Source organism: Lepidochelys olivacea, assembly GCF_965140295.1.
Source record: "Lepidochelys olivacea isolate rLepOli2 genome assembly, chromosome: 13".
NCBI lineage: Eukaryota > Metazoa > Chordata > Testudines > Cheloniidae > Lepidochelys > Lepidochelys olivacea.
The window spans coordinates 20,495,175-20,515,041 of record NC_140423.1 but is presented as its reverse complement, the minus strand read 5'-3'; the positions used below and the strand labels follow the sequence as shown (position 1 = coordinate 20,515,041).

Genomic DNA, 19,867 nt, shown 5'->3' with positions numbered 1-19,867 from the left:
TGTTAAATAATATCAGACCCAGAACAGAACTCTGTGGAATCCCACTTGAAACCTCCCTCCATTCTGACATCATCCCATTAATAGTTACTCTGTTTGCAGTTGTTTAACCCATTACGTATCCATTTAATGGTTGTTCTGCCAAGCCCGCATTTCCCCAGCGTACTTATCAGAATGCCAAGTGTGACTGTGTCTATGAACTTAACACCTGTCCCTTTATTTCCCCCAGTCTCACACACTGTCTTTCAGGGGGGCTGCCCTGCAGACTCAGACGCTGCCCAGGCAGCACGGCAAGGCCATAGGATGGCCTGGTACTCTGGTTCCCCTGAGCAACATCAGCCACAGCCCCACTGGGATGTGGAAATGGGACTTTCCCCTCCTGCGCTCATTGCCTGGGGAGGTGTGGCTTGGGGAGAGCAGAATCTTTAGCTGGGACCAGGTGATCTGTGCTCATTCTGTGCCTGACACCATACAATGAGGTTTAACTAGAGTCTTGCTCAGTTATAAACAAACTTGTTCCTGCAGAAGCACTTGTTCTCTCTCTTTTCTTGGCCAGCCTTGGGGCTTCCTCAATTGCTTCACTAGCAATGTGTGACTCCGGGCTCAGTGGGGGTTCTCCTGGTTTGACTGTTTGCACAATTGCTGGTGTTTTCTCGGATGAGTGGATCTGGCAGGGGCTCCTGGATGGTAGAATTTATAAGGCACCCTGTTTCTTCCTGCCAAAACATTAACAGCCTTTGGGCTTGCGGGGGTTCTGGTACCAGGGATTGGATTGTGCTTGTCACAAATCTTCTGTTGTTCATGAGATGTGCATAGACTTGTAAAGGAAAAAATCATTGCTAGAAAGTCTGCAGCTGATGTCTCCGATATCTGCAAGTCAGTCAATTAAACGTGGCAGCTAAGCCCAACTGTTACTAGACAGAAACCAAAAAGATAAAAATAGAAAAGAGTCTAGAAGGGGGTGGAAACTGCCCCAAACAGAGGAACTGTCTGAACAGTAGAATCACATCACAACTCAAGAGATGATCAGGACACAGCTATGGGGAGGGTGATATCATTTAGTTCCCGCTCCTCTCCAGAGCGGGTCACATCATCTTTCAGGATGAAAGAGAAACAAAGGCCTCACATTGGGCTTGTCAATCCCTGGGTCCCAGTACATGGCAGCAGTGAACAGGATGGCAAGGCTGTGTGATGGGGGGTGTGTGACAGTGCCCAAAGCCCCCTGCCACGCTGAGTGAACTGCCAAGTGCTCCCGAGAAAAGGACTGTCCAAAACCAGAGCCAACCATTTCTCATCAAAAGTGCCCAGTCAAAACATTACCTGCATTAGAGAGGAACATTGGCTAGTGGCTGGTCTCCCTTAGAGGTTAATGAGCAGACTACAGCTCGTTGGTAAAGGAGATAATCCTTTAGCTCAAGTACTAAAGGCTCATGCAGACAGTGCAAAATTCAAACCCTGTGGACAGCCAGAGGGATTCCTACTTCCAAACGATTTTCCCAGGGCCACTTCCTTCTCAGTGTGGGAAGACCCTGCTCTGCTGCTCTAACACTTGGGTCTCCTCACCAGAAGCCTTAAAAGGCCCTGCTCAGCCATTCCATCACGCCACGCAAAGCTGCTCCCCCCAGTTCTTTAACTCCACTCGGTGGTTCTCTCCTGACATGTTTCTAAGTTATCATGACATTCCCGCCACCCTTCACCTGCTTCAAACAATTCAGCCAAGGGGAGACCGCAACCCAACAGCGCCCAGCGATTCATAGAAAAGCAGCAACAGGAATAACACACCATGAGAAATAACACAGCTCCCTGAGTTTGTCAGCACTACAGGCGTCATGGCTGGCAGCTCCCAGGCTTCAAGCTGTAGAATCTGGTTCAGCTAATTACTCACATACCCCCCTGCGTGAACTATTTCATTCCGATGGATTGTTTAGCAGCATTTTAAGCCAAGGCCCATTGCACAGGCCTCTGGGTGCAAACACAAATCAGTAACAAACTGCTCCAAACCAACAGCAGCAGAAAATCAGCCGAGTGCAGCGCTTCTTGGGCACATGGCCCTATTCCAAAGGCCTCAGAAACACTCATCCCAACCCGTCACATAGGTACTGAGAGTCTCCCATACAGCCCTGCCTGGCTAACCTGATGGGCCTGCACTGACCAGCAGCAACCTCAGACAGTGATAAACTGACAAGGAAGAAAGTTCCAGTGACCCCATTGCTCCCAGGTCAATTCCATCCCCCCGCCCCCAGGATTTCCCCAGCATCTGGGCTGCTGCAAGGCTGGCTCTGCCATGGATGGCGTTGCCTCTTGTCCTGTGGAGAGCTTGGCACAAAGGGGCCACTGGGCAACGAGGAACTGGGCCCAACAATGCCTGGCTCTCTGCTAGCCATTAAATGCTCCGCTTTAGTAACTCAGCAAGGAAATACCAAGCCGATGGGTCTGTGCCCCGCACCTAGGGAAAACTGCTGCTTGAAATGCTTCAGGATCATGCTAATGTCAGGCAGGTGCAGAAAGGGCCAAAGGGCGTAGGCCAGGCTGCTGTGGAGTAATGTAAAACCTCCCCTTGCAGCATGGCAGGGCTTTGTTTTTTGTTTTTTTCCCCCAAGAATGGTCAGGACAGACATGTGAACCTGATTGTGGAATGAACAAGGAAAGGGCAGAATGCTGGCAGGCCCCCAAGCACTCCCCCCTCCCCCCAACCCCACCCCTGGGAGAGTTTAAATCACAGCTGGCTCAGCTCAGGGCATTCAGACCCAGCTCTCCGACAGCACCATGAAGTCAGTGGGCATCCTCCCCCTCCTCATGGGGCTCCTGACCCTCTGGACGGAGCTGCCAGCGGCCACTGAGCAGAAGCAAGGTTAGTACAGAGCATGGCTGTCTCCAGGCCTGGCTCGGGGCAGAGGGCAGCAGGCTGCATTCCACTGGAAAGCAGAGAGCAGGGGCTCCACAGGGGTCCTTATACTGTGACCCCTCCAGGGCAGCAGCTGAAGATGTCCTATTTAGAAACTTACTTGGCAATGCTTTGCCTTATTTGCAGCCTTTGTGCCCAAAACATTGGGGCCTGATCTGCCAATCAGGCTTAAGGACAGATTTTAACGCTTTGATGGCTGCACCCAATGTTCTGGGTTCACAATTGCTTTTTAGACCAAGGAAAGGAGCAGCCCCTTGTTTTTGCTCCGACCCCTGAGCCCTGCTCAATCCATGGGGTAGATATGAAAACTCCCTGTTCTGTGGCATTTAGTCTAAACCAACAGTGGTGGATGGTGTCTAACTAACTCCCCTGGGTAACAAGGCTCTGGAATTCAATGTGTCCATGGGCTTACCCATCCCTGCCTGAACTCATTTCTCTCCCAATCTTGGTTTTCCAGTAAGGAAGGGGAGGAATTATTTTCTTAACTAAACTAGTTCTCCCAGAAATCTTTCCCCATCTGTCGGTCTCCTCTGTGTCTCTATCGAACAATGCCAAGGTACCATGATGAGAGGCACTATAGAAAAACTTAAGACAGATATACATTGTGATAGTTATATTGTGCTCCTCACCTTCATATCTGAGCACATAATAAATTGGCTTGGCAGATTTCAATTTTCTTTTTGTATAATTTTGACGGATAACATTGATGTTTATTTTTAAGTATTATTTTCAATTTGTATCTATTTATATTTTCACAGTTGTAGAAAATTAAGGGTGGTTCAGCCAATAATTATTTCATGAGAATAGACACTGAGAGTGAAAAAATTAAAGCCTTATAACCATTAAAACTCAAATTGTCAACATCACATGTCAAAATATCCAAAGTGAATATCCCTAAATCAAACTCTAATCAGCTCTCAAGCTCTCATTTTTCTGACTTTGCCCATCTGTACATTTTGATTATTATTGATGAAAATATTTGTGGTGGTTTGTGTGTGTGCAGTGAAATCAACGTTTATCGACATTTACCGATAAAACACGAATCCTCCAACTCTGCTAATAAACACACCTAAATCCAAACAGACTTTCTACATATGGAACGAGATAGGTCATTGGTTTTGTTCTGAGGCCGCAGGGATTGTGGCCATGCATTAGCTCTTGTGAGAGGGGACTCTACTGCCATGAGCTGGCTCCCCACACTTACTAGTCTCAGCTTTATTGACGAAAATCATCCCTGAGGATTGACTGCAGCTTGTGCGTTAGCTTTTGGCCATGGAAGGAGAGATGGTATCTGAGAGAGCTCAGTCCATCGAGAGCCTTGAAAAATCAAGACCAGGACCTCAGACTAGGTACAGTGCCTGGTGGACAGCTAGTGTAGTGATTGCAGCCGTGGACAGAGGAGCACTCACATTCCCATCTCTGTTCTGCTCCATCACAAAGGACCTGGCTCACAACAGCCCTCCCTGTCACTCCTGCAGATTGAAAACAGCAGCATCCAGAGTTAGGCAGCATAGCCCTGTGTCCTGACTAGTAACTTTTGTTCAAGTCTTGAATTCTGATCCTCACAGGACAGTGAAGGACATTGCCTCTAGCCTGCTAGGTCAGTAGTTCTCAACCAGAGGTCCAGGCCCCCCTTAGGGGAGCTTGAGCAGGTTTCAGGGGGGCCTCCAAGCAGGACCAGCATTAGACCCGCTGGGGCCAAGGGCAGAAAGTCAAAGTCCCACTGCATGGTGCTGAAGCCCAGGTCCCTGAGCCCCACCACCCGGGGCTGAAGATGAAGCGTGAGCAATGTAGCTTCATGGGGGCCCCTGTGGTGTGGGGCCCTAGGCGATTGCCCTGCTTGCTACCCCCTAATGCCAGCGCTGGCTTTTGTATGCAGAAAACCAGTTATTGTGACACAGCTGGGCCGTGGAGTTTATGTAGCATGTTGAGGGGGGCCTCAGAAAGAAAAAGTTTGACACTGCAGGGTGGATTTCAATCAACAATCCCTGCAGCCAATAGCACAATGTTCATACTGTGGCTGTTGTCTGTTACAGCGAGAGCTGGAACCTGCCCGCTGGATTACATAAGGTGCGTTCAGGCAGAAACCGATGAGTGTGCCACCGATTCTGACTGCAAAGAGTGGGAGAAGTGCTGTTATTGCCATTGTGCCATGCGCTGCGTGGAACCAGCAGAAGGTAAGTGAGAATGCTCACACTGACATCTAGGGTCTCGTGCAGGGGAAGTCTCTCCCCGATCCTGATGAGCCAGGCTTGTTTGCAGGATATGGATCTTAGGCAGGCACCTTTGGGGATTTCAACAGACAGAAAAACCAAGTGGACTCAGAGTAGGAATTCCACCAGGTGACAGCTTGTCACCCTATCCAGAGGGCTTGGTGAGAACCAGACACTGAGTGAGAGGAGCAGTGTGGGTTGAGTGGGGTTATGAGTTTGTGGGTGGTGTAGAACTAAATAACTTCCCCTGGTACCTGGATGCTGGGGTTAAATGTGTGTACAGGGGGATGAATCCAGTCCCCTCATCTCCAGGTGGCAGGTCTCCACTCACAGGACCACTCAGCACTCAGATGCCCTATTCTGGGCTTCATCTGAGCTCAGCACAGCTCGTTGGATGAGGAGGATCGGGTGGATCGCTCCCACCTTAGTCTCTCCTGAATTTTAAAGGCAGAGGAGTTGACCCAGCATATGCAAGAGTGGCCCATCAGGTGCCATCTGTCAGCAGCACAGGGAAGCCAAGAATAGCACTCAATTCACCTGTCCCTTCTCCAGCCACACCTAGGCCAGCAGCTGTGAAGAGGGCTGGCATAAAGTCATTCCACTGGCTTTGTATCAGAGAAGATACTGCCCAGTGGGGAGAGCACTGGGTTCGTGGCCCCCATACACCCACAGACCTGGCACAGATGGCCTTCAGTGAGGCCAGAACAAAGGCCAGGCTGTTTTATCGGAGAGTTACCAAGTAACAAGGAGCATTACCAAGCACAGTACTCTACTATGGCAAATATGATGGCCTCTCCTGTGCACCCATCCAGCAGGACAGAGAGTGCATGATGGAGAGATACATAAGGTCAGCTAGGGGGCACCACGTATTGATGTTCAGTGAACCAGGGATGCTTTTTATACACCATTAATTTCTTCTGCTGCAGAGACTCCTGGGACTTGTCCAGCCGTCACTGTAGTTTGTCCCATGGTTGATCCTCCTAACCGCTGTGAAAAGGACAGCAAGTGTCCAGAAAACCGGAAGTGCTGTGACACCGGCTGTGGGAAAGATTGTGTTTGGCCTCAGAATGGTACCCATCTCTCCTAACGCATCAGTCATGTGAATACAGCTCTGCGGTGAGATCACACCCTGCTCCAGCTTGCCCATGGAAAGGGAACTACAGCTCTGGGCTGCAGACACAGAGCACTGCACTGACCAGAGCGCATGCCCAGGCTCAGAACATGCTGCTTTAGCTGTGAGGGACTTGTGCCCTTGCCTTCCCGGCTTCCCCAGCACTCGTCCCGCTGGGACGCTGGGGTTAAGCTGATGCTAAACCTGAACCTGATTAGATTTCAAATCCAATGGCCTCTTAGACACCCCCTTTTTACCCTAACCCCATATAGAGGCCAGCTGGGAGGAGGCAGCAGAGCTGCTAGTGCGAGACTCAAGGAGAAGGAGGCCAGCATGAGAGCTGGGGCTGGGGGGCCCTGCCAGGAGGGGAAGGGAGAAGATCCTCTCCCACTGTGAATTCTGTAATAGTGGGATCCTGAGGACGCATGCAGCAGGCTTGGCTTGTGAGCAGGGCTCATTCGTTATAAGCTCAGCTCTCCAGCACATACATAATCAGGTCCAGCCAGCCAGACCGCCTGGGCCCAGCGCCTAGGCTGTCACCTGCCATGGACATTACAGAGGCTATCAGGGTATGGCTGCCCCTAATGGGTTGCACTGAGAACGTGCTCATCCTTATACAAGACACAGTCCTGTGAAGCACAGAGCCGAGGAGAGCCTTGTAACCCAAGCCAGGCCAGTAGCTGGGCCCTCCTGGTTTTCTGCAAAGCCTGGCCAAGGGCAGCTCAGTTTGTACAGCGCAAGATTTCCTCATGGTGCATCTGATCACTTTTTATTTTTCCAGCATAACTCTCTGCTTCTTGGATAGGCCGAGGGCATCCCGAGGACAGCACTGATCCAGATCCCTGTGTCCTGGACTCTCCAGATCCCTGCACACCTTATACTGGGGCCCGAATGGAGCCTCTGGCATGATTACAAATAAACTTGTTTGTGCCTCAGCTTTGCCATTGGGTATTCCTGAGTCTCACTGTCTCTCCTTCAGTTCTCTGTGGAACAGTCTATTAATAATGAGTTAAGGAACGGCAGGAGCCAGGGGTGGAAGGCCAGGAGGTACATCAGGAAGTGAACGTAGTTGATTATTTAAGCTCCGGAGGCAGATATTGTAGAAATGGGGCCAAATGATCTCGTTACTGCCAAAAAAAATTTTCTGACAGTATTGTTAGGCAGATCTCGCAAGGGGTATGAGGTAGGAGCTTTGTCTGAGATGTTAACAGTCCTTCTCAAAACGTCTTTTAGTACCAAATGTAACCCTTCTGCCAGGCCAAGTTGATAGCAGCAAGGGCCGGGTTCAGTACACAGGGGTTCCCTCTCATCAAAGCAAATGCAAAACTGGCTCGAGCCCCCACCCAGTGACCTGGGAAAATCTTACACACCCCCTGGGTGCCTCAAAGAGGCAATACTTCCCCTCTCGCAAGCACAGAGTCTCGGTGTAGCAGAGAATCTTTAATAACATGTGGTAAAAGACATCAGCATTAAATTGGGGAAACACCACAACTAGTGTTCATTAACCAAAGCATGAGCAAAGACCCACCCCAGAAAATTGGGCCACATCCTTTCCCTCGAATTCTTGAGTCCCAGAACCCAAACGTCTCTTGAGTCCAGCAATCCACAAATCACCCAAAGTTCAAAAAGTCCAGCCCCAGAGTTCAAAAGTTCATCTGCAGAGTGTTGCTCCCCAGTCTGGCTAAAATGTGCCTGTGTGTGGGGGGAAAGAGGTAAGGGGCACCTTACGTGTCCTGAAGCTGACTGCCCCACAGGGCTCTGCTCTGCTCCGCTGTCTCACGAACGGCTCTGCTCCACCATGACTGGCTCCGCCCTGCACAGCTCGCCGTCTCACACGAACAGCTCTGCTAAGCTCGGCTCAGTGTCTCATGAACACGCCGCTGTCTCACAAACAGCTCCGCCCTGCACAGCTCACCTCACTGTCTCACGAACACTCTGCCAGCCTACCCAAGAACAGCACCACTGCACTCTAGTTCTTCTGGCTTCCCACTACTTGACACAGTGCTCAGTGATTCCAGCTCATAGTAGTGGGAGCCTTAGTGCTGGTGCACCATAAGGCCAAAGTGAATTCAGTACAGTACCTGTAGCAAGACTCTTAATAGACCCAAAATTAGCTTTGACATTCCAGAGTGGAGAGAGACAGAAGTGCAATTGGTGTTTCAGGCCCTCACAAAGGGGCCCATACCACCAGGTACAAATACCTATCTCAAGCCTCTCTCCATTCACAGAGTTTTGGAACCCATGTCCCTTGCCTAGCGAGTGCTACTTAGTTGATGGTGAGTCCCTCCATCATAACAAAAGGCCAAGTACAGTTCCAAGCACAGTTCTCATAATCAGGGTAATAACAATTTATTCTTCCCACCCCAATAACAGAGACACTGGGGATCCCACAACAGCCAAAGTGACCATTTGGGCAGTTATGGCCTCATTCTAGGTGGGGTGGGTGTGCCTATGCAAATGAGATCAGCCCCTGAAGTTCTTTTCCACAACTTGCCACACCTCACCACCAGATGTCAGGGTGGAGCTCATCCTGACTCTGCTTACACAAAGATACATAAGGCCCCATTCAAAATCTAGAATCCACCAAACACAAAGCCCATTGAACTGAGAGCTGTATCGCTTGTCCCATATTTCCAAAAATGAATGCAAAATGAAACAGACACACCACGCACACACAACAAACTCCCTCAGCTCGCAGCTAGAAAGCAGGTCAAAGAGGCATCCAGCCATCTCTCTCTCTCTCTTGCAGGGAACTTCACAGAAGAAGCAGATTTTCTTCCTGCAGTTCACAGAAGACTTAAACAACTGGGATGCTTGGCTGTGCCCTCTGGAATGGAGGTCTATGTGCTGACTTTCCCCCTATGTTCATAACTTTCCTCATTCCCACAGGTTAAACTCAGAATTGTGCATAGTCTGCAAAAGTCCAACTCCTGTTGTGCCCAGGGGCCTGTGGGGAGCACTGCAGAGCTCAAGGGAGCTGGAGCCCTGCACAATCCACAGTCACATATTGGCTTTTCTTCAGATTTCCTTTGCTCTGCAGAATCCTCCTTGAACCCTCCCACGATAACAAAGGGTTGAAAATTCTCCTGAGATTGACCTCTCAGCCCGGCACAGATAGGTTGCACAGACACATTTGCTATCCGCACAAGTCAGTCCCTGCTAGGTCCAAGAACCCATCCTCCCTCCCCTGGGATTTAATGAAATGTGTGGGAAGTTTCACCTTAAGAAAAACACATACAGAGCAGGAGTGAGAAAAGAAAAGCAAAAGAGGAGGAAAATGCAGCTTTTGTCTGATGGCTGCTGGTCAGTTGCTGGAAGACCATGGCACATGAGGCAGTTAAGCACTCCCATGCACTGACCCCACTTGGAAAATGTGTGGCTAAAGCTTATTGTTTTCCTCTGGCCAGTCTGTGCTGGTAAAGTTTTTATTAAGACCCGGCCGCTCGGTATGGCGGATAGCCGGCTAAACTGGTCGCAGCAGAATGTTGCAAGGCTAGATTTGTCCTAGTGACTCAGCCAGGCATGTATTAGGCAGAAGGCTAAAAGGGAGAGACAGAGAGGAGTCAAGAGGAGCAAGGGGAACTTGTAGCTGTCATGCCAGGGAGGGAGGAATAGGAAACACCTTTGTTCACACTTCACGAGCTGCTCAGGATACAGCCAGGGAGATGGTGAGGTCATTTGGCTCCTCCTCCTCAGCTGGTCTGCAGAGGGCACCTTTTAGACTCAGGAGAAAGGAGGCAGTTCAGGCCCTGGGTCTCAGCCTGATGGTGATACTGGTTGATGTGGAGAGGTTGATGCTACCCGGAGCCACCCGCTATTCCTCTCATAGGCTGAATAAATTACCAAGTGCTCCTCCAAAAGAAATGACCAGAAAGCATGGCCACTTTGTGCCATGAAAAGTGCCCAGTGAAAACTATTTTCTAGTAGCCCAGATATGGTCACGTCCTCTCATCTTGAGAAGAGTCTGCTCTGCTGTTCTAACAATTAGGGAACCTCACCGGATGCCTTCAAAGGCCCTGCTCAGCCATTCTATCATCCACGCACGCTCCGCTCACACCAGTTCTTTAACTCCACTCTGAAGTTTCTTTCCTGACATGCTTATAGGTCACATTGATGCCTCGTTGCCTTTCACCTGCTTTGGACAATTAGAAATTTCAGCCAAGGGAAGAGCTCAACCCAACAGCTCCCAGCTATTCATAAAAGCAGCAGCGCAAATTAAAGACTGTGAGAAATAAAATGTCACACTGACGCTGGCAGCGCTGCAAACATCATGGCTGAGAGCTCTTGGAGCTGAAGCTTCCAATGCGATGTGTAGAGGGACGAATGAGTCTTTAAGTCACCTTGCCGCTCCTTTGACTTTGGGGTTGACACAGCCTCTGGCAGAACTTAGAACAGCTGAAGAGCTGCTCTACGTTGTGTCAACCAGAAATCACTCTGCCAACCAAGGCTCAGCTGGAGTGCAGTGTTCTGCTCCCACCTTCTTCCAGCCGGCTCTGAAACTGCCCCTCCCCACCCCCTATGCAGAGGCTGGCGGAGTGGATGGCAAGGGCTGACTACCTGGCGAGGGCTGAATGCCACCTCTGGATTCTTCTCCATTGGGGGGAGCCTCAGCTGCCCCTTTTGGGCAGCTTGCTGGCTGCTTTGCTCTGCCTCAATAGCTCTAAGTAGCTGGAACAAGGGCCAAGGATTTGGCTCCCAGTCCTTGAGCTATAAGACTTGCTAAAGCTAATGACTAACACGCCCCATGGGAAATCCATTCATTTTCACATCCCAGTGTCATCTCTCTTCACTAGCAAATGCTCAGCTTGATTACGATCGTCAAGGGACATACAGCAGAGAAGCACTGAGTAAGGTGTCATCAGCAAACCACGTAAGCGCTCAGTTTTAGAGATGGAATCATTTCTGTTACCATTACACTGCATACCCATCAGCTCGGCTGGTTGAGTCAGTTGTCCAGCTGCTACCAGGATGACTTTGCTACATTCATTAAAATATGAACAAGGCAAAGCAGGGTCTAAAGAAGGCTGCATTTTACTCCCTATGCCTGCAAGAATTTTATAAAACAATAAAAAGTGTGGTCCTGATTCTTCATGGCATTACACCAATTTTACACTGTTATGGTTTGCTCACTTCATTGGAATCACACCAGGGTAACATAGTGGAGAATCATGCCCAGTAGATTGTATTGGATTTTGAGAGATCAGTGAAGTAATTCATTATTAAAACATTTGTTCTACCACTGTCCACCTGCATAGGAGTCTGATCAAGCAACTGGTCCTTCACATTGCACCAACAGGTAGGTGTAGAAGAACATAGACTTTTTTGATGCTCTTAATCAGAGGGAAGCCACATCTGGTCCATTTCCCAATGTATCAGAGTGTTTCGTAAAGCTCTCACAGCTTTGCCTTCTAATTTCTCCCTATCTGTCCTCTTGATGATAAGCAGGTTGTTCCCTCCCAGGAGAGCATGGCTTGGTTCTTTAGGGAGAGGGAGAGAAGATGTTATGCTGTTCCTTTCTCACAGGTTTTATTTGTATGTTAGTTAATTGGCAACAAGCAGGAGTTTGCAAAGGTGAAAATGTCCATGGCTCTCTCTGACACTGTTTCCTCTTCAGTAGTTGAGTTGGCATCTTCTGCATAGGAACACAGGGATGTCAGGATTGCCATAGCATAGGCCATCAGTGCTCCATCCATCCACTGTTCTCTCTCTGAGCAGGTGTAAGAAATGTCCATGTTGGACAACCATGGAATAAATGTGACCACCTTGTAGCTCTATCTACCTACATACTTATCCAGCCCCATCACCACAGAATCTGAAGCTGCATCTCACCATCTTTAGAGTCTGTCTACACTAGGAGCTGGGGCTGTGATTCTGCACTTCACACAGACATCCTGGCACGAGCTCTCTTCACGCTAGTAGTGTACCTAGAGTGGCACACGCTGGGGCAAGCAGCAGGACAGGCTAACTGTGCCAACTAGGTATCCACGGGTTTCTGGCGGGTTTGCAGTCAGCACGGCTAGCTGGTGTCACCATTTGCTGCTGCCTGTGCTGCCATGACTACACTGTTATTGAGATGAGAACTGGATGAGAGCTCGGGTGGGACATATATCCAGGCAGGGGAATCAGACCCCTGGTGTAGACACACCTTTAATGTATTTTCCCTCGCAACACCCCTGTGAGGCAGCAAAGTGCTATTATTCCCATTTTACAGAAGAGGAACGGAAGCAGAGAGACTCAGGACCAGATTTTCAGAGGTATTTAGGCAGATGCAGATAGTAGCCTCGGGGTATTTTCAAAAGTACCTATGCACCCGACTCCCGTTGATTCCCTCTGAAGAAGATGCCAACTCTGCTGCTGAGCATGAGACAATGTCAGAAGGAACCCTAAAGATTTTTATTTCAATGGGAGTTTGATGTCTAATTGTTCGAAGAATTAGTCACCTATCTGCATCTTCAGTCACCTAAATACCTTTGAAAATCTGACCTTATGTGATTTGCCCAAGGTCAGACAGAAAGAGCAAGATAGAGTTGAACCCAGGTCTCCCAAATCTTCAGCGTACACCCTGATCTAAGGGAAGCCACTGTTCCTGCCCATTCAGTGGCTCCCCCAGGTTTGGCATGAAGTTGTGTCAAGGCAATTATCACAGCTCCACGAAGGGCAATGCTGAACTCAAAAGTCTTGGAGTGAATTGCTGTTCATCATCTGTATTTCAAATGGTTTGTGAATCAACTTGTAAAAGAGCAGAGTGTGATCTATGCAGGCTGGATAGACCAGGTCGCAAGTCTGTCAGCTCACTTCTGGGTTAAACCTATTGCTTTAAACTCCTTGAATACGTATGCCTTTGGGAGCAGAGGGGAGGTGGCGTGCCGACAGGTGGAGGCCATTATCACAGCCTGCTGCTAAGTAATATGGGCAACTCCCTATTTCTGCCAGGGGCAAAACCTCTCTGAAACTAGGCAGCTACTTTGTTCTTGCCCAAGAAGGGGTGAGGCAGATACGTGCACCGACTCGTGAAATGGAAGGGAAGGAAGGTCGGGATGTTGAAAGGAACCCAAATGCCCCCCTCCTTCCCAGCCCCACCCATCGGAGAGCTTAAATCCCAGCCTGGCTCAGCTATGGGCATTCACACCTCGCTCCCAACAGCACCATGAAGTCAGTGGGCATCTTCCTCCCCGTGTGGGTCCTCACCCTCTGGATGGTGCTGCCGTCTTGGTCTGGCACAATCTTACCCGTGCAAAAAATCCCCAGAGGTAAGTGCTGAAAACAGCTTCAGCCCAAGGGGCAGCGGGCAGCAGGCTCCTGTCCCATGGGAGGGCAGAGAACAGGGGACTCTTCAGGCTGTAGTGAGTGGTCCCCTCCCCAGACAGAACTAACAGGGCTGCTCTCTTTACTGACACTCAGCACCTCACATTCTGGGATCACAACTGCTCCTGCATCAGGGAGAGGAAATGTCCTTGTGCTCTGATATGAGCCCAAAGGCCACCTCACTAGCAGGCTCTGTTCAGGATTTTATACCATTTAGATACTGAGCCTGAGAAGGCACAGAGACCACGGAGTGGGGGTCGATGCAGTAGGTGCCGAAGTTGCAGTTTCTCCATGCGGATTTCATTAGATCGGTTCGGTCTGAGCCTGCTCGGCCACTCAGGGTTTCGTTGGGGAAAGGTTCACAGCCAGACACCCCAATGCATTTGAGTGTAGACTCAGTCAAATCCCCACCTGATGTACAGTCAAGTCGACAGAGCTACACTGGTTTGCCCCAGCTAAGGCGCTGGCCCGACTTTTATTGAGCAATGCAGCAAACTCCCGTTTTGAGTGGTCGAGACTTGCAGGCTCTGAGGAGTTGCACCCAGAGCAGCAAAGGCCATTCTTGTGAGAAAGAGCAGACGAGCCCCCTCCAGGCTGGGAATTAAACGTGGAATTAAACACCATGGCTGGGTGGCAGAGATCTGGAATTACAGTGTCCGGAGGATTTGCCTAGAGACCTGCCTGGGTCCTTTCCCTCCCTAATTCTCATTTCCAGATAGTGAGGCTTCAGTCACTCACGCCTCAGCAACAGGGGGCCGATTCCCCCTGCCATGCCCCTTTTCTAGCCTCCTGCTCCTTCTGTCCATGTCAACATGGCAGCATTTTACACCTGCCTTGCAGAGCTGTGAATGACACATGGGGTGCCCAGCAGGGAAGGATTAGGCCCAGGATAATTCTGTAGAGGCCTTTCAATCGACAGCAGAATTTCACAGAGTCCAGACTGGTCCTACCGCAGTCGGCACTCTGTGAGATAGCAGGTGCCTCTCACTGGAGCTCAGCATGCTGCCCGGCATTACAAGGTGGTGTTTATACCATGCATGTCTTTCTTGCAGTGAAACCTGGGACCTGCCCAGTGGTTCCTTTCAGGTGCAAGATGCACAATCCCCCTAATCGTTGTCAATCAGACAGCCAGTGTCCCGGGCCAGAGAAGTGCTGTGACACCGGCTGTGGATTGGGCTGTGTTCTAACTCAGCAAGGTACCTGCCTCATTGTTTATAGCCTGTGGGTAAAAGGGGGGTTTCCGCAAGGAGTTCTCACCCTGTCGCTGAGCTGAGCCAGGGACAGTATTTCAGCTTTAGCAAGAACAGATCTTTGTGCCGAAAGCTTACTTTGTTGCCTTGTAACACAGGATTTGTTTGTTAGTTACAGAGAAACCTGGGATCTGTCCATTGATCACGAGTACATGTCACATGATAAATCCTCCTGATAAGTGTAAGGAAGACCGTGACTGCCCCGGCCCCATGAAGTGCTGCATGTCCATCTGTGGGAAGGAGTGCATTCAGCCCAACCAAGGTACCACACTGGGCCAGTTTTTCTAATTCTTCTACCATGCTTTGCGGTAAGATCATTCCCTGTTCCAACCCATGGGGGGCGAAGGGAGGAGGGGAAGCTTGTCCAAGCAGGCCTTTCATGCATCCCTCACTTCAAGGGATGCCAGTTATTTTTAGTCCCAATGTTACCTTCATTCCACACAAATGGGGCATTCCTTTGCCTAATAGCAGGTGCCTCTCACTGGAGCTCAGCATGCTGCCCGGCATTACAAGGTGGTGTTTATACCATGCATGTCTTTCTTGCAGTGAAATCTGGGACCTGCCCAGTGGTTCCTTTCAGGTGCCACATGTTGAATCCCCCTAATCGTTGTCTGTCAGACAGCCAGTGTCGGGGGCCAGAGAAGTGCTGTGATACCGGCTGTGGATTGGGCTGTGTTCTAACTCAGCAAGGTACCTGTCTCATTGTTTATAGCCTGTGGGCCTGGTTCCCCAGGGAGCTTTCACCCTGTCCCTGCTGAGCCAGGGACAGTATTTCAGCTTTAGCAAGAACAGATCTTTGTGCCGAAAGCTTAGTTTGTTACCTTGTAACACAGGATTTGTTTGTTAGTTACAGAGAAACCTGGGATCTGTCCATTGATCACGAGTACATGTCGCATGATAAATCCTCCTGATAAGTGTAAGGAAGACCGTGACTGCCCCGGCCCCATGAAGTGCTGCATGTCCATCTGTGGGAAGGAGTGCATTCAGCCCAACCAAGGTACCACACTGGGCCAGTTTTTCTAATTCTTCTACCATGTTTTGCGGTAAGATCATTCCCTGTTCCAACCCATGGGGGCAGAAGGGGGGAGAGGAAGCTTGTCCAAGCAGGCCTTTCATGCATCCCTCACTTCAAGGGATGCCAGTTATTTTTAGTCCCAATGTTACCTTCATTCCACACAAATGGGGCATTCCTTTGCCTAATAGCAGGTGCCTCTCACTGGAGCTCAGCATGCTGCCCGGCATTACAAGGTGGTATTTATACCATGCATGTCTTTCTTGCAGTGAAATCTGGGACCTGCCCAGTGGTTCCTTTCAAGTGCCACATGTTGAATCCCCCTAATCGTTGTCTGTCAGACAGCCAGTGTCCGGGGCCAGAGAAGTGCTGTGATACCGGCTGTGGATTGGGCTGTGTTCTAACTCAGCAAGGTACCTGCCTCATTGTTTATAGCCTGTGGGTCTGGTTCCCCAGGGAGCTCTCCCCCTGTCCCTGAGCTGAGCCGGGGACAGTATTTCAGCCTTTAGCAGGCAGAGATGTTCCTGCCAGGGACTTAGTATGATACAGTGAAACCTAGGACCTGCCCAGTGATCGAGAAGACCTGTCTCAGGGTAGTTCCTCCTAATGAGTGTGTGATTAGGCTCCTGAGTGCCCCAGCACTACAAAGTGCTGCATGTCCACCTGTACAAAGGCTTGCCTTCTGCCCAACCAAGGAACCCCGTTGGGCCAGTATTTCCAAACTTATCACCTTGCTTTGCAGTGAGATCATCACTCCCTGTCCTAGCTCATCGGGGGCGGGGACGGCAGGAGTGTGCTGTGTGACCCAAGCAGGCATCTCCCACCTCCCTCACTTTGACAGGTGCCACTCATTTTAGTCCCAATGGTACCTGCCTTTCCCACAAACGTGGCATCCCTGCTCCTTGTTGTTGAAAGTTATTTGCAATGAGGAGTGATGGCACGGGGGTTACAGAGAGAGTCACTGGCATTAAGGGGATGAATCCCACAGAACTGTAGCTGTCCTGCAGGAATCATTTGCATCTGTCCATGCTTTTAGGTCTTGGCAAGATGAGAGATACAAGGGAATTGGAGCTGAGCACTCAGCAGGCAGAGATCCGTGCCTGGGGCCTGGCTATTATCCTGTTATAGAAGTTTGTTTATCCTGCCATCTCCTCTCTTGCAGCCAAAGCTGGGACTTGCCCAGTGGTTACTGCACAGTGCCTTATACTAAATCCTCCCAACCATTGTGATCATGACCACCAATGTCCTGGCCCAAAGAAATGCTGTGAAACTAGCTGTGGGAGAGATTGCATCCTGATTCAGAGAGGTACTGGTCTCAGTGTAACTGAGTCATCTTTATCCTGATGACAGGAGGCTGCAGCTAAATGTATCTGGGGACTTCAGCCCAGTTCAAATCATTTTTGTGATCTCCAGGTGTTGGGTTTTCAGTCACTGGACCCCAGAGTTCACAGAGCAGAAGCTTTTCAGAAAACGGAGAACTCTAGTTAACACTAGGTGCCACCAACCACCTGCACTTATTATCCCAGCTTCCAGTGCAGAGGGTGGCTTACACTATGATCTTCCTGTGTTACAGAGAAACGTGGTGTCTGTCAAGCACTCAATATAAGGTGTCTCTCATGGTATCCTCCTAATGCAGTTTGTACAGGACAGTCAGTGTCCAGAAAATGAGAAGTGCTGTGACACTGACTGGGCTGGACTGTGATTAGCCACAGAAAGACACCCACCTCCACTCATGTTTACATCATAAGTACCCAGCCTCTGCAGTGAGATCCTGCCCTGCTCCAGCTGAGCCAGGGAACTGCCCACTGGGGAGGGTTGTACAGCCCTGGGCTGCAGGCACAAATCACTGCACTGACCACAGCTGAAGTCCAGAGGCACAATATGCTGTTTTACCAGGGAAGGACGTGGGTACGTGGCATCTTCCCAGCTTCCCCAACACTCGTTACACTGATGCTGAGCCTGAAACATCCCCATTCATGCTGGCCCCAGCAGAGAGATCAGTCCAAGGGTTATATCAGGCGGTACATGTGAAACCGTGAATGAGTAGCAGAATTGTGGCAGGAAACAAGTGAAAGAAAACACAGGTTTGGTGTTGTGCCATGAGATGAAGTGTTAGAGCCATGTGGGAAATGTCAAGATTTTGGAATAGGACCCAGGAGTCCTGGCTCCCAGCCCCCTGCTTCCCCTCTGATACAGAACAGGATTTTCCCCTTAAGACTTCTGACTACTTTGCTTTTTTTTTTTTTCTCTTTCCCAGCATAACTTGCTTCACCAGTAGATGAAGGCATCCCCAGGAGCAGCAATGACACCTGATCCCTGCAGTCTAACCTTGCTGAATTTCCCCAGGTCCAAAGCAGGAAATCACTTCATATAACTCCAGCTCGCCTCTCTACATAAAACATTGGAAAGAAAGTGGACTCTAGATATTTGAATCAACACAGAAGAACAGAGACTCAAGTCACTTAAATGAGAAGGTGATCAAAGCAATGACGCAATTCACACAAGAGGGGATTTTTAGCGAAGTTTCTTGGCCCTGGTCTACACTAGGACTTTAGGTCGAATTTAGCAGCGTTAAATCGATGTAAACCTGCACCTGTCCACACGATGAAGCCCTTTTTTTCAACTTAAAGGGCTCTTAAAATCGATTTCCTTACTACACCCCTGACAAGTGGATTAGCGCTTAAATCGGCCTTGTCGGGTCGAATTTGGGGTACTGTGGACACAATTCGACGGTATTGGCCTCCGGGAGCTATCCCAGAGTGCTCTATTTTGACCACTCTGGACAGCACTCTCAACTCAGATGCACTGGCCAGGTAGACAGGAAAAGAACCGTGAACTTTTGAATCTCATTTCCGGAGACTGTGGGAACTGTGGGATAGCTACCCACAGTGCAACACTCCAGAAGTCGACGCTTGCCTCGGTACTGTGGAAGCACTCCGCCGAGTTAATGCACTTAATTCACTTAGAGCATTTGCTGTGGGGACACACACACTCGAATATATAAAACCGATTTCTAAAAAACCGACTTCTATAAATTCGACCTAATTTCGTAGTGTAGACATACCCTTACAGTTCACCCTCAAGTCCAGCAGGATGATATACAGTTGCTCTATTGGTCCAGTCTTGCAGAAAAGTTTAAGAAGCAGCATGTCACACAGGTGCTGGAACTAGGGATGCTGCTGCATCCCTGGGCTTGAAGTGGATTCCGTTATCTACAGTGTTTACATATGGTTCAAGGGCTCTCAGCACCCCCACTGTAAAAACTGTTCCAGCACACCTGCTATGACAGTCCGCTTATCTGTACAAGGAGCATCCTATATCAAACATTCACCCAACATTCACCCAACTCTATCTGTGAGAACAGGTTGAGAGGGAAAAGAAAAGGGAATTCCAAGTAATCCAACCCCATCACTGAAATTACAACAGAACGTTTCCCCATTTTTGTCAAGAATGTTTATGTACAAAAGTTTTTTGTAATCTAATACTGTCTGAACGCTCTCAGCTTCTTCCAAACAACTCTAGCTCCAGGACATTAACACCAGCCACGGGGAGGGTATATTTAGGCACTTTTCACATATTTCTTGTACTGTCACTTGTTACCTCCCTGCGGAAAATCCTCTGCAGGTTCAGACCCTGCCTAGGCAGCATAGAGAGACCAGGGGGAGCACTGCATTGTGATGACCCTGAGATTTTTTATCCATGGTGATATTGTAAATGTTCCTGAAAAGAAACAGACTTTCCTGGGTGTGGATCTCATTGGCTGAGGGTGGTGCCATCCCTTCCATTCCTGCTCCCAGAACTCGTTGCTCATGAGGTTTAATTAGAACCACATGGACACTTTACAAATAAAGAATTTCTTTCATACCTTGTCTTTGTTGTTTGTGATTCCAGAGCCTACACAATCACATCCACCATGACTTCCACCCCCACAGCTTCCGCCAATGCATTCAGAGCTGGAATCAAAGCATTGCTCCAGGCTCTTTCCCTAGGGTTTGGAAATGGGGGAAGCACCCCCCCCCACCAAGTCGAGGTGGGACCTCAAAGAGACTTAACAGCATGGTGGTGGGAGCCGTA

The 19,867-nt window shown here is 49.5% G+C and overlaps 3 protein-coding genes across 7 annotated transcripts in view; 2 read left to right on the top strand and 1 right to left on the bottom strand.

Moving 5' to 3' along the window:
* RBPJL (recombination signal binding protein for immunoglobulin kappa J region like) overlaps nt 1-19,867 on the bottom strand; it is a 205,148-nt gene that overhangs the window by 94,352 nt on the left and 90,929 nt on the right. The window lies entirely within an intron of this gene.
* Nucleotides 2,727-7,142, top strand: LOC311530037 (WAP four-disulfide core domain protein 12-like). 4 transcript variants are annotated; one of them, XM_084646362.1, is made up of 4 exons: nt 2,727-2,848; nt 4,939-5,079; nt 6,042-6,185; nt 7,008-7,142. In XM_084646362.1, exons 1-4 carry the CDS (start codon nt 2,764-2,766, stop codon nt 7,010-7,012), a joined length of 375 nt encoding a protein of 124 aa, XP_084502488.1. In that variant the 5' UTR covers nt 2,727-2,763; the 3' UTR covers nt 7,013-7,142. The 4 variants fall into 4 exon arrangements, with proteins under 4 accessions (XP_084502488.1, XP_084502487.1, XP_084502485.1 ...); XM_084646361.1 differs by having other exon boundaries at nt 6,042-6,231; XM_084646359.1 differs by having other exon boundaries at nt 7,032-7,141.
* Nucleotides 13,341-19,657, top strand: LOC311529984 (uncharacterized protein). Of its 2 annotated transcripts, XM_084646259.1 has the most exons (7): nt 13,341-13,476; nt 14,584-14,727; nt 14,894-15,043; nt 15,328-15,471; nt 15,629-15,778; nt 16,063-16,206; nt 18,051-19,657. In XM_084646259.1, exons 1-7 carry the CDS (start codon nt 13,374-13,376, stop codon nt 18,053-18,055), a joined length of 840 nt encoding a protein of 279 aa, XP_084502385.1. In that variant the 5' UTR covers nt 13,341-13,373; the 3' UTR covers nt 18,056-19,657. The 2 variants fall into 2 exon arrangements, with proteins under 2 accessions (XP_084502385.1, XP_084502386.1); XM_084646260.1 differs by lacking the exon at nt 14,584-14,727.